The sequence below is a fragment of the Eleutherodactylus coqui genome, chromosome 3, assembly GCF_035609145.1.
Source record: "Eleutherodactylus coqui strain aEleCoq1 chromosome 3, aEleCoq1.hap1, whole genome shotgun sequence".
Classification (NCBI taxonomy): domain Eukaryota; kingdom Metazoa; phylum Chordata; class Amphibia; order Anura; family Eleutherodactylidae; genus Eleutherodactylus; species Eleutherodactylus coqui.
This window is the reverse complement of record NC_089839.1, coordinates 262088680-262102179: the sequence shown is the minus strand read 5'-3', so window position 1 is coordinate 262102179 and position 13500 is coordinate 262088680. Positions and strand designations below refer to the sequence as shown.

General features: G+C 49.2%; 1 protein-coding gene across 1 annotated transcript in view; it reads right to left on the bottom strand.

Annotated features, from left to right (window-relative positions):
• Window positions 1-13500, bottom strand: part of ABCD3 (ATP binding cassette subfamily D member 3) — a 50840-nt gene that overhangs the window by 14015 nt on the left and 23325 nt on the right. Inside the window, exons 4-7 of the mRNA XM_066597374.1 lie at window positions 13280-13368; window positions 7381-7450; window positions 4831-4928; window positions 3057-3180 (exon numbers count right to left, since the gene is read on the bottom strand). Of these exons, the coding sequence (XP_066453471.1) occupies window positions 3057-3180; window positions 4831-4928; window positions 7381-7450; window positions 13280-13368 (381 nt within the window). The remainder of the gene's footprint in view (window positions 1-3056; window positions 3181-4830; window positions 4929-7380; window positions 7451-13279; window positions 13369-13500) is intronic.

Here is a 13500-nt window from a genome sequence, read left to right as displayed (position 1 = left end):
ACGCCCACCGTGTCACATGACGCGGACGGCCGTGTCACGTGACGCGGCGGTAGGCGGGAAAGCGTTTTCACGCTATCTTCCGCTGTGTTACAGCGGGAGATAGCGTGAACGGACGGCTTCCATTGACTGCAATGGAAGCCGTCAGCACGCACACCCGCGGCAAATAGAGCATGCCGTGGGTGAGGACCTAATAGCTGCGGGCAACGCAGCGGATTTTCGCCGCGAATTACGCGGCGGAAATCCGTTCGTGGGAAGGAGGCCTAAGAGGACTCTCCTTCACATGCTCAGCTGTCAACCATGGAATCACTTCCAGGTTATCCTCACATGTGCCAGTAGTAATATGGGGTTTTTAACCCCACTGCTTTTTGTATATATTTTTTTTTCATTTGTTTTCTTCTACCCACTTTCAAAAGAGTCATTACTTTGCTTTTCCATCAACTATGCCGTACAAAAGCTTGTTTATTGCAGGAGGAGTTGTATTCTTTAATGGTAGCGTTTAACGTACCATATAAATGTACTGAAAAAAAACTTTAGCTTTAAGTGAAGTTACATTGGGGGTAAGTTTGCTTTTACAGCATATGTAGTGCAGCAAAAATGACATGATTTCATTCTGCGAGTCAAGTACGATTACAGCGATAACGGGCGACCTGCTCACCCAAGACGCGTCCGGAATAAAATACTCCACTGTAGAAACTAAGTAAACAAAGACATTTCAGACCTGGCGCTGTATTAAAATCTTTCAATCCTTTATTGCTTCATCCATAAAATAACTGATAGTACGGCAGAAGTGTAAAAGCAGACATACTGCCCGAATTCACTGCGAGTTCTGGTCAACGCATTTCGGGCCAAGCCCTTATTTATGAGCACAGCTTCCAGGACATTGCAAAGGTTTGAATAGCAAAAAACAAAAACACACTTCCTTCATATATGCAGTGGAAAACAAATACACAAATTGGGGGGTATGGGGGGGGGGGGGGGGGGGGGGAGTAAAACAAAATTGTTATTAATTCTACTCCTTGTGTTTAGATTTTATAATTTAATTTTAGGCCCCCTGTCCACGGCAGTGATTTCTCCAGTCGTAAGCATTGCTATGGAAAGCGCCGGACCCGTGTCCACGAGCGGACACGCAATTCACAGCATGCTGCGAATTGCCCCGATTCTCCGTGGTCAGCCTGTCAGATTAGGCTGACAATAGAGATCCATCTGCGGCTCCTGCAGCAGAGCTCCGCCACGGGAAACCGCAACGCCCGTGGACAGCCTTAATCTAATATAAGGGCGCTTTCACACTTGTGCTGGGAATTCCACTTACCTGCTACATTCAGAAAGCAGGAAAGGGCAATCCCCCAGCCGAATTGATCAGTCTCTGGTCAGAACAGAACAGCGCTGGGTGAACCCTATTGACTATAATGGAATCCACCAGCTTTTCCCCCAGTTGCCCGTTTTGGAAAGGAATTTAAAGTGAAGCATGCAGCGCTTATTCTTCCAGTACTGCAGACGGATCTGCGCTGGAACCTCCAGCCAGAGGATGCAGATACGAAGCCGGCCATAGAACAGTATGAAGATTCAAACCAGTTGGATGAGAAAGGTTTAATAAGAAAATCCAGAAAACATTTCGTCATACCTTACCCGAACTAAGGCCTCCTGTCCACGGGCGATATGTTACTGCATTATCCGCGGAGATAATCCGCCCGTGGGTAACGCAGTGAACACTTTCCATACGCTAACTATGGAAAGCGCAGCCCGATATCCACGAGTGGAGAATCACAGCAATTTTCTGCTCGCGGGATTAAAATCACAGCATGCTGCGATTTGCCGCCATTTTCCACAGTGAGCCTATTTGTCAAAAATCCCTCGCCGCAGCATGTCTATTCTGTTTTCCCCCATTGCAGCCGTGCTGCTCTGTAGGGGAGCGCCGGCCACAACGAAAAAACCCGCGGCCAATCCACTCCAAAACCCGCTGCAAAGTGCCGCGGGTTTTAAAGCTTCGCTTTCCCAATGGAAATCTTGCGGTTTTTCGCTGTGACAAAACCGCAAGATTTCCAGCAGTATTCCACCCTGTGAGAACCCAGCCTTAGACCAGAACCCTCCATGAATTCTGCCTGGATGTGCGCTTTTACACCACTGCTGTATTATGGATGAAGCAATAAAGGATTGAAAGATGTTAAATACGTTTGGTCCTGAATCTCCTGGTTTTACATTGTTGAAGGCTTTTTTTTTCTATTTTTGGAGGGACAATTTGTAGCTTCTATTAGTAGTATTTTGGGAGGCATCCAGCTAAAAAATGTGCAGTGTGGACGTAGTGATTTTTTTCTCACTGCTTTCACCTTTATGGATACAGTGATAAATACATATTTTCTTATTTTGAAAAAAAAAATTGGAAAATAGTCTTTCCACAACTTTTGATTTTTATAATTATAAAGCCTTTATTTTACTTATTTTATTAGTCCTTATAGGAACTTGCACTTCTATAATGTAGTGCAATACTTCAGTATTGCAGAATATTGCATTTTTGTCACAAGTAAGGCTTAGAGAGGTGTTCCCATCTTGGCTTTTCATACCCAAGACAAGGAACCGCTGCAATGGTTACCAGCCAAAGGCTGGAGCCTACAGAGGGACCCAAAGCTTGATACAAGTACCATTTCCATGGCTTTTATTGGAGTTAACAGGAGCTACAGAAACAGCATAGCATAACTCCCTACACCATCTCTGTAGCTCCCATTCACTTCAACAGGAGCTATAAAACAGCACTCGGCTCTTTCTGACAGATGTTTGCATCTAGGCCATGAATAGTCTATATAGAAACACCCCTTTAATAGGCAAACAAACAGCAGCCTGGGAGACTTCACAGGGGCCCAAGCTGCCATGATAAAAGAGTAGCCAACACCGGCCATGAAGCGCACTCCATACAAACCCCGTCCACAAGGGGTTAGAGGCAGTTTGAAGTAGAGAATGTGGAGCTGGATACAATTCCATACAATTATAAACATGCTGAATAGTTAAAAAATTGGGCAACATTTTTTTAGCAAAACTAACCTTACATGGCAGCGTCCACTCACCTTGCTCAGGTTGGAGTACAAGTCCACCACACTGTGGCAGAACTTCTCCACGTCCTGTGTCAGCAGCTGATCAGCATTCGCTATCCGATTATCCAGATTGCCCATTTTGTAATAAGTAAAGGATCTGAAATAAGACGATATTATATTGATGTACAGATGGATTTTTGCTATTGATTAGACATAATTCTATCAGTAATAAGTGGAACGTACAGCCCACAGATCTGCTCTGAACAGTACAGTGATAAATATGCCAATTCAACACGCAGTGTCTCAACGTGTTACATGCGGGTTTGTTCCAGATTTCCCCTCAGTTATTTAAAGGGGTTAAATCTGCAGTGAAAGTCCATGACAAATAGTTTTTGCAGTCCGATTACAGTGATATATCCGCTATGTGCAGTTGTTTTGGAAAAACTTGCATTTTATTACCAGCTGCCAGACGTCGAAGTAGTCCTGTATAGTCATAAGCTGCAGGCTGGCCACACCCACCACATCCTCCAGCCAATGATTGGCAGCTCTCTATGCATAGTAATAGGCAGTCAGCAGTCAATCACTGTCTGGAGGGTGGAGTGGGTGTGACTAGCCTGCAGCTCCTGAATATCCAGGACTACTTTAAGTAGTCCTCTAGGCATGTGCGGTTACTACTGCACAGATCCACACAGCAGACATATCACTGTAATCAGTGCGACTGTCTCTACATTGTGCTGCCCTCGGAGAGGAGTGCAGAGAGATGGTGACAGTCTCTTTAAAATCTACAGTATGCCAATTTATGCTGCTGATATGGATGTCGGCACGCCTGCCCACATCCGCAGTGGAGAAGATTGAAGACCGGCACAGCCACGCAGAGGATCCGGACGGGTAGGTAGTGTCCCCTTGCCGCGGGCAGTGCTGGATTCCATGTGGGATTCTCTGCACGGAGTCCACGCATGCCGTGGACATGAGGTCTAGTTGTCGCTTTTCTTATTTCGCTTTACATACATGCAGCATTTCCGCATCTAAAACAGTCAAAATGAGTTGTGTATCCGCAGCAGATTTAAGCAGATACAGCGCTCCCCTCGCCTCTCAATGCTTGCACTGTCCGTGTGCTCCGGCACCCACTAGCCAGCACTAAGCCACTAGTCAGGTGATGCAGAGGTAGCGTCACCTGACTAGCAACTGAGCACCCACTAGATGCAGCCACGGCACGCGGAACGTAAAAGCATTGAGAGGAGCGCTGTACCCGCCTAAATCAGCTGTGTGTCCGCAGCCAATTTTGAGTCGAAAGCCTCTCTAACCGTGGATTCTGACTCCGTTTTGCATGCAGATTTTTCCGCTGCAGACATTCTGCAGCTTTTCCGTCCCCATTTTAATATACCCCTATAAACAGTAACTGTCCTGCGTATTATAATTAAATAGCACACCAATAAAGTCTATAACAGGACCAAATTATTAAATAAAGGATATTTAGATATATAACAAATAAATCCTATATAAAAAGACAGTATCTATAAAATCGGCATTACATGAGCAGGGGGGAAAAAAAATAAAAATAGTCACAGTGTTCAAGTTAAACAGAATCAAATACAGACATCACAATATACACACAGTGTGCAGAACACATATTCAGATACCAGCGACATAAGCCACTATGTATTGCAAGACCCAATGCGCATTTTGGTTGTATCCTTAGTCCGGGGAAGCTCTTGCTGGTCCAAAAAAACACGGTAATTGTATACTATCCTATTGAGTAGATTCCACTTCACTGCACACACAGACATTAATTCCCGTAGGTACTTACGTCAGATATTCATCATACAGGTGCTTGGTCAGCCGTTCTCGGAAGCACAACTTCAGCTCGTTCAGACCATATTTTAAGAAGTTATTCACTAATGAGATCTGCAAACAAGCAGCACAGGCATCAATACACCGTGCGTAAAAACATGAAGCACTTCAGGTTCAAGTCACATGCGGCAGATTTGTTGCAGTCATTTCTGGGACTCCAGGTGCTGAAATCAATGTGCGTCCTGTAAAATCATCCCCAGTCACACGTATGGAGGAGATTCGCAGCCGCAGAAATTTCTGCAGTAAATCTGCCGTGAATTCACCCCTAGAAGGGATAATTTTAATGGCAGGGCAGTTTTAGCATTCTTCTACAACCCCCATTGGATTCTGCGCCCCTATTAACCCCCGATGCAGTGTGATGCAGGACATTCATACAGCCCAGGACAGTCTGCTGACTGTATAGAGATCAGTATATGCCTATGCATGCACAGATGTCCCAACCAGGACATGGAGGAAGAGGGTGATGTACAGAACTAAGTACCATCAAAGGTTTGATTGCACATTTTTAGTGTAATTGATGTAAATTTAATACACAAACTGAACTTGTTATATATAATAAACAGATTTTTTTTTTTTTCTTTAGCAAAATACAACTCGATAACAGCAGAGATTGTAAAATCTATATCTACAAAGTATTTAAGGTAAATCATGTGAGAATGATTAATACAAGTTAAGCCAGGCACAAAGCAGGTCCAAAGGTCTAATCTTTGATTATACAAGATGGGACTATGAACTAATCCTGCCCGCACATGACCTGGAGCATTGTTCTAAACCATCCCATAAGGCTGACACAATGAGGGGGACGCTTCAATTAAACAGTCTCCTCCGTGAAGTGACCAGCTGTGTGCGATAAATCATTCGTGTACCTGAATAGTAACATTTTAGCAAGCACTTCAGACAATTTAAAGGGTAACTAAAAAGTTTTTACAAACTTTCGACACATCTTAAAGATCGAAAAAAATTCTATGTCTGACATGTTAATAATTGGTGGAGGTTTGACAGCTAGGACTCTCAGAGCTACTTAAAAGGGATATTTCAGAACTTTATTAAAATCTTATCCTTAGGACAGGTCATCGATACAAGACGGGTGGTGGTTTGACACCTATGCCAGTCACCTGTCTACACTTGCAGTACCATTCATAGCCACTGCTCGATGTATGGAGCTGTGCTAGCTCTGATGCCCAGCAGCTCCTGTAAACAGACCCCCTCCTCCTGTCCTCTGTGAGACTGAGGATTCGTTTTAAAAGGATAGGTTAATACAAAATTTAAAAAAAAAAAAAAAAAAAAGGCCCACAATACCCTTTCCAATGAGCAACATGTATGAAGTGCATCGTGGAGTGAACTCAGGGGCAAACCCCAATAAACATGCAGCAGGATTGTCTGTCTTTGACAGCTGAAACAAGACAGAATTGAAGAGAACTTTGACCCAAGCCATTAACCCATTAGGTACCACTGTCAATACAGACGGGGGCATTTAAATGGTCCAGCAGAGGTCGGGGACTCCCTCTGTCACCCAAACAGCACATCTGAGACACGACTGCTGTTCTGGTATCATGGCAGCTGGATGCCTTGTGATGGCACCTAGGCCTGACATGAATTTCTGCGCATTAATAATACCAGTAAATCTACAATATACTGCAATACTCAAGTATTGCAATCTATTGTACGTGCAATCAGACAATCCCAAGTTCTAGTCCTCAATTAGGACTAAAATAAAAATAAGATTAATAAAGCGGTCAACTAGCAAAAATTAAAAAAAAAACAAACAAAAAAAAAAACACATTTTCTAGGTCGTCGCATTCAAATTACAAAAAATTGGTATTGCTGTGTCTGTAATTTACTAAAATATGACATTATTAATATCAACATTGTTAGAGAGGAAAACAAAACACTCCAAGAAGTTACATGTACCCCAAAATGGTAAAACTAGAAGGAAGAGGTTGCTCCGCACAAAAAAGCTCTCAAAGAAAAAGTTAGGGGGGGGGGCAAAAAAAAGGGTCACAAAAAGAAACATTTTAATTTTAAAAAGAAAAGAATAAATACTTCAATATTGCACCGCCACAAAAAAAAAAAAAAGAAGAACAAAAATCTGGTATTGCCATAATTGAACTGACTGGTAAAATATAACATGTCATTATTACCACACAGTGAATGCTCTAAACCCCCCGACCCCCCTATTTTTGGGAAAGAAAATAGCAAAAGGGCTGTGGCATGAAGTGGTAAAGCAATGTGGATTTTTCAGCGTTTCCCTAAACAGCAATGATACCCAAATCAGTTGGATAAAGCTGTGCTGCAGTTTCCTTCTAGCAGGAAGCAAAGAGCGCTGCACTGCAAGGAAAAAGCTGAAAGGACTTCGGGCCCTTTGTGCTACGGAGCCGTGTGAGTCCCAGAAGTTAGACCTCCACCAGATCCTAGAGGTTATAGCATAACACTGAGATGGGAAGATCCAGTTAATATCTCATCATTAGTAACAGTGTAATAATATCAATACTGAAATAAGACTTACGGCAGGCATGGCAGCGATAAAGTTGAAAAGGTATGTCTTAAAATCTTTTGTGCTGCGACCAATGATTGCGCTGCAAACCATCACATGCAGGGTGTTAATAACATAAGTGTGACAAAGTACAATAAAGAGCATTCTACATACAGAGAATTGTCACAATGTAAAAGTGTTACAGTTAGGAAAGCGTTCACAAGCAGACGACTCACTGCAGAAGATCGTCGCATTGTCACGTCGGACGTGCCGGGGAGAGCGGCCGTCGCATTGTCACGTCGGACGTGCCGGGGAGAGCGGCCGTCGCATTGTCACGTCGGACGTGCCGGGGAGAGCGGCCGTCGCATTGTCACGTCGGACGTGCCGGGGAGAGCGGCCGTCGCATTGTCACGTCGGACGTGCCGGGGAGAGCGGCCGTCGCATTGTCACGTCGGACGTGCCGGGGAGAGCGGCCGTCGCATTGTCACGTCGGACGTGCCGGGGAGAGCGGCCGTCGCATTGTCACGTCGGACGTGCCGGGGAGAGCGGCCGTCGCATTGTCACGTCGGACGTGCCGGGGAGAGCGGCCGTCGCATTGTCACGTCGGACGTGCCGGGGAGAGCGGCCGTCGCATTGTCACGTCGGACGTGCCGGGGGGAGAGCGGCCGTCGCATTGTCACGTCGGACGTGCCGGGGGGAGAGCGGCCGTCGCATTGTCACGTCGGACGTGCCGGGGAGAGCGGCCGTCGCATTGTCACGTCGGACGTGCCGGGGAGAGCGGCCGTCGCATTGTCACGTCGGACGTGCCGGGGAGAGCGGCCGTCGCATTGTCACGTCGGACGTGCCGGGGAGAGCGGCCGTCGCATTGTCACGTCGGACGTGCCGGGGAGAGCGGCCGTCGCATTGTCACGTCGGACGTGCCGGGGAGAGCGGCCGTCGCATTGTCACGTCGGACGTGCCGGGGAGAGCGGCCGTCGCATTGTCACGTCGGACGTGCCGGGGAGAGCGGCCGTCGCATTGTCACGTCGGACGTGCCGGGGAGAGCGGCCGTCGCATTGTCACGTCGGACGTGCCGGGGAGAGCGGCCGTCGCATTGTCACGTCGGACGTGCCGGGGAGAGCGGCCGTCGCATTGTCACGTCGGACGTGCCGGGGAGAGCGGCCGTCGCATTGTCACGTCGGACGTGCCGGGGAGAGCGGCCGTCGCATTGTCACGTCGGACGTGCCGGGGAGAGCGGCCGTCGCATTGTCACGTCGGACGTGCCGGGGAGAGCGGCCGTCGCATTGTCACGTCGGACGTGCCGGGGAGAGCGGCCGTCGCATTGTCACGTCGGACGTGCCGGGGAGAGCGGCCGTCGCATTGTCACGTCGGACGTGCCGGGGAGAGCGGCCGTCGCATTGTCACGTCGGACGTGCCGGGGAGAGCGGCCGTCGCATTGTCACGTCGGACGTGCCGGGGAGAGCGGCCGTCGCATTGTCACGTCGGACGTGCCGGGGAGAGCGGCCGTCGCATTGTCACGTCGGACGTGCCGGGGAGAGCGGCCGTCGCATTGTCACGTCGGACGTGCCGGGGAGAGCGGCCGTCGCATTGTCACGTCGGACGTGCCGGGGAGAGCGGCCGTCGCATTGTCACGTCGGACGTGCCGGGGAGAGCGGCCGTCGCATTGTCACGTCGGACGTGCCGGGGAGAGCGGCCGTCGCATTGTCACGTCGGACGTGCCGGGGAGAGCGGCCGTCGCATTGTCACGTCGGACGTGCCGGGGAGAGCGGCCGTCGCATTGTCACGTCGGACGTGCCGGGGAGAGCGGCCGTCGCATTGTCACGTCGGACGTGCCGGGGAGAGCGGCCGTCGCATTGTCACGTCGGACGTGCCGGGGAGAGCGGCCGTCGCATTGTCACGTCGGACGTGCCGGGGAGAGCGGCCGTCGCATTGTCACGTCGGACGTGCCGGGGAGAGCGGCCGTCGCATTGTCACGTCGGACGTGCCGGGGAGAGCGGCCGTCGCATTGTCACGTCGGACGTGCCGGGGAGAGCGGCCGTCGCATTGTCACGTCGGACGTGCCGGGGAGAGCGGCCGTCGCATTGTCACGTCGGACGTGCCGGGGAGAGCGGCCGTCGCATTGTCACGTCGGACGTGCCGGGGAGAGCGGCCGTCGCATTGTCACGTCGGACGTGCCGGGGAGAGCGGCCGTCGCATTGTCACGTCGGACGTGCCGGGGAGAGCGGCCGTCGCATTGTCACGTCGGACGTGCCGGGGAGAGCGGCCGTCGCATTGTCACGTCGGACGTGCCGGGGAGAGCGGCCGTCGCATTGTCACGTCGGACGTGCCGGGGAGAGCGGCCGTCGCATTGTCACGTCGGACGTGCCGGGGAGAGCGGCCGTCGCATTGTCACGTCGGACGTGCCGGGGAGAGCGGCCGTCGCATTGTCACGTCGGACGTGCCGGGGAGAGCGGCCGTCGCATTGTCACGTCGGACGTGCCGGGGAGAGCGGCCGTCGCATTGTCACGTCGGACGTGCCGGGGAGAGCGGCCGTCGCATTGTCACGTCGGACGTGCCGGGGAGAGCGGCCGTCGCATTGTCACGTCGGACGTGCCGGGGAGAGCGGCCGTCGCATTGTCACGTCGGACGTGCCGGGGAGAGCGGCCGTCGCATTGTCACGTCGGACGTGCCGGGGAGAGCGGCCGTCGCATTGTCACGTCGGACGTGCCGGGGAGAGCGGCCGTCGCATTGTCACGTCGGACGTGCCGGGGAGAGCGGCCGTCGCATTGTCACGTCGGACGTGCCGGGGAGAGCGGCCGTCGCATTGTCACGTCGGACGTGCCGGGGAGAGCGGCCGTCGCATTGTCACGTCGGACGTGCCGGGGAGAGCGGCCGTCGCATTGTCACGTCGGACGTGCCGGGGAGAGCGGCCGTCGCATTGTCACGTCGGACGTGCCGGGGAGAGCGGCCGTCGCATTGTCACGTCGGACGTGCCGGGGAGAGCGGCCGTCGCATTGTCACGTCGGACGTGCCGGGGAGAGCGGCCGTCGCATTGTCACGTCGGACGTGCCGGGGAGAGCGGCCGTTGCATATAGCCTTGTAGTCTTAGATGAACTCTGGTTGGCTGCTACAAGGACACTTTCTTCTGTAGCGGTTTTACTACACAAGACCAAGTATATTATATACAGCTTGCGGTGCGCCGGAGGATCATAGGATGCCTCCATACGTACCACAATATCCAGCTATGCAGAAAATCCACACGAAAATCCGCATGTTAGACGTGCAGTTTGGTGCGGATTTCTGCAGCAACACATTCTGGTATGTTTGGAAGCTCCCAATGTCACACAAGCGCTTGCAGAAACACTGTGGTTTTTTTAGCGCAGCATTTTAGTGTTTTTGTGCGCGTTTGCCTGGGTTTTTATTGTATATTATGTGCAGTAACAACGCAGGCAAAGTAAGCCGATGAGGTCATCACTTTTTCCCCTCCTGTTGGCATTAGTAAGCAGCGTTAAGAACTGTGCTTTACAGCATTTGTAAACACACTCCATTCATTTCAATGGGTGATGAAGGGCATCAAAAGTGCCCTGCAACTCTGAAAAATATTACATACAGCGTTCAATTTAGCATGCGCTAAAACACTAGTCTGAGAGGCCCCATTGAAATGAATGGAGGCTCAGCGCAGCATTTTAGCAGGGGCTGAAGACAAAACGCTGTTGATCGGCTGGGGTCTGTTCCGTTGCCTGTGGCCCTGACCAATCAGCTGGTTGTGTGCCTGCTGACAGTGCCGCAATTACACAGGGGTCGAAGTGGAAGTAGCAAAAGTCTCTGCTCCGACCTCTGTGTAGGGGTCAGCGCTTAATAAAATCAATGGGAGCCATTCCCATTGATTTCAATAAGCGCCAGCCACTACAAAGAGGTTGGAGCAAAGAATTCTGCCACTTCCTCTCCAACTGCTGTGAAATTGCGGCACTGTCAGCAGGCACACAACCAGCTGGTCGGTCAGGGTCACAGGCAACGGACCCCAGCCGATCAACTATTGATGACCTGTCCCGAGGATAGGTCATCAATAATATTCTCAGTGGAAAACCCCTTAAAGGGCACATCCACACAAGACTAGAATTTCCACTGCAATTTTTGCAAAAAGAATCAACACGTGTCGATTTGCTACAGATTTCTACTCTCTTTTGAAGGGATGAAAACCTGCAGCATAAATTGACATGAAGGCCAGTTTACAGAGCAGACAAGTTGGTATATTACTCTGAAGACACTGAAACTCAAGAATTTTGCACTCTGAGCTTTTGCAAAACTCTACGGCATGCAAAGCATGCGCCGTGCTGTCAACACTGGCTATATCCATGAGGTGTTACCAGTGGAACTGCCGCTATATACTGGGAAAAGTACTTCTTGAAAACAGCTTTATCTCTGCTTATGATTCCGCTGCAACAAAAGAGGAATAATAGTTTTTACGAACTTCAGGAGGAACATAAAAAATAAAGTGATCCACAGAAATGCAGATATTTTCTAATCTCCAACACGAAATGCCAATTTGACATTTACATCTGTAAACGAGGTTGTATAGGTGACAGTGGGGGCTTAAGTTCACATCCCTATCTAACAAAGGCCGGGAGGGCAGCCTTTTTTTTTTTTTTTTTAACAGCTGATTAATGAAAACCTCCAGACATGGAGAAAAAGAGAAGTGTGAAAATTAACACAATGGGAGGAGCAGAATATTCCAGAGTAACCAATCAGGTAGTTGCTGCTATTTTGCAGAGAAGTCTTGGAAAATGAAAGAACAAAATTAAATTTCTGCTTTGGGCAACATTTTCCCTTTGCACTAGTTTAGAAAGTTTCCCCTTAGTCCCTCTCCTAGTCTTCTAGCTCTGGTGAGCAGGTGGCGCTGTGCAACACTGAAGGGGATCACTGACCACCCAAGTCCCCACAAGATTATGGAGATGGCTTCTCTTTAAAGATAAACCGATGCATCCTCTTACAAGTGGAACAGACAGAATACCTTTATAACCGCATCCTTGCCAATTCCTCCACTGTTTTACTTTTTTCCCCTAGCCCCTCAAATTCACTCATAATGGCTCCCATTACGTTTGAATACCAGTCATGTGGGCAGTTTCCACTGTCCAGTGTCAATGTGAAATGCCATGTAATAGTGGCACAGGACGGTGGTTATCGCCCACTATCATCGAGATCTGAAAGTAACGGAAGCCATTGCAGACAAACAAGGGGGTCTAGGAGGAAACAAACAAACAAACAAAAAAAAAAAAAACAGCAGTGGAATCAGCAAGGACGAGTCTGTAAAGATGGGCAGCGGATTGTTCCGCTTATACATGGCAGTTCCTTTAATGCCACCATAATGTACATGATTTTGCTACTATATGGAAAGCATAAATCATACAGGGATAGCCAACAGGGCCAGTTGCACACGAGGGTATTACAGGCGTGTATATCCCTATAATATTCTATTCTGAGATCTGTAATAAAAGTGCATAAATGCTACATAACATGCTCATGTAAAACTGGCCTTAAAGGAGTTTTCCTGTCAGTGGGGGTCTGGATCATGAGGACTCAGGACCCCCCATTTCACAGTTCATGATCTCTTAACCCAATAACGTAGTGTAGTGGCAAATGGACCGTTGGTCACACGTGCATGGCGGTGGCTCCATTCATTTCAATGAGGCAGACAGATCTAGCCGAGCACAGTACTCACTTATTTCCGTCAGTCCCACTTAAATGAATGGAGCTGCACCACTCCATTAATTTCAAAGGGCCTGATGAAAATAGCGGAGCTTAACGCTCAACTATGTCTGCGCCACTAAGAATGGAGCCAATGTTGTGCATGGGCAACCAATGGCCCATCTGCCAATACCCTGTAGAAAAGGGCTAAGGGATTGAAATCTAACAACTGCAAAGACTTCAGAGAATGAACTGGGGTGATAAATACCTTTCAATGAAAGTGCCATTCTGAATCATCCAGATGTCACAGTAGGTACGGGCAACCAGCATGATGGCTATTAGCGTCAGATATCCACTCTGTAGCAGAAAATTGTATTCAGTGATTATTTATCACAGGGAAATATTAAAGTGACCCTCCTGTTTCAGGACAAAATTCTAGCCCAGGACAGGAGGGGCAGGGGGTAACATTACCTACAGTCGTTTTCTCTG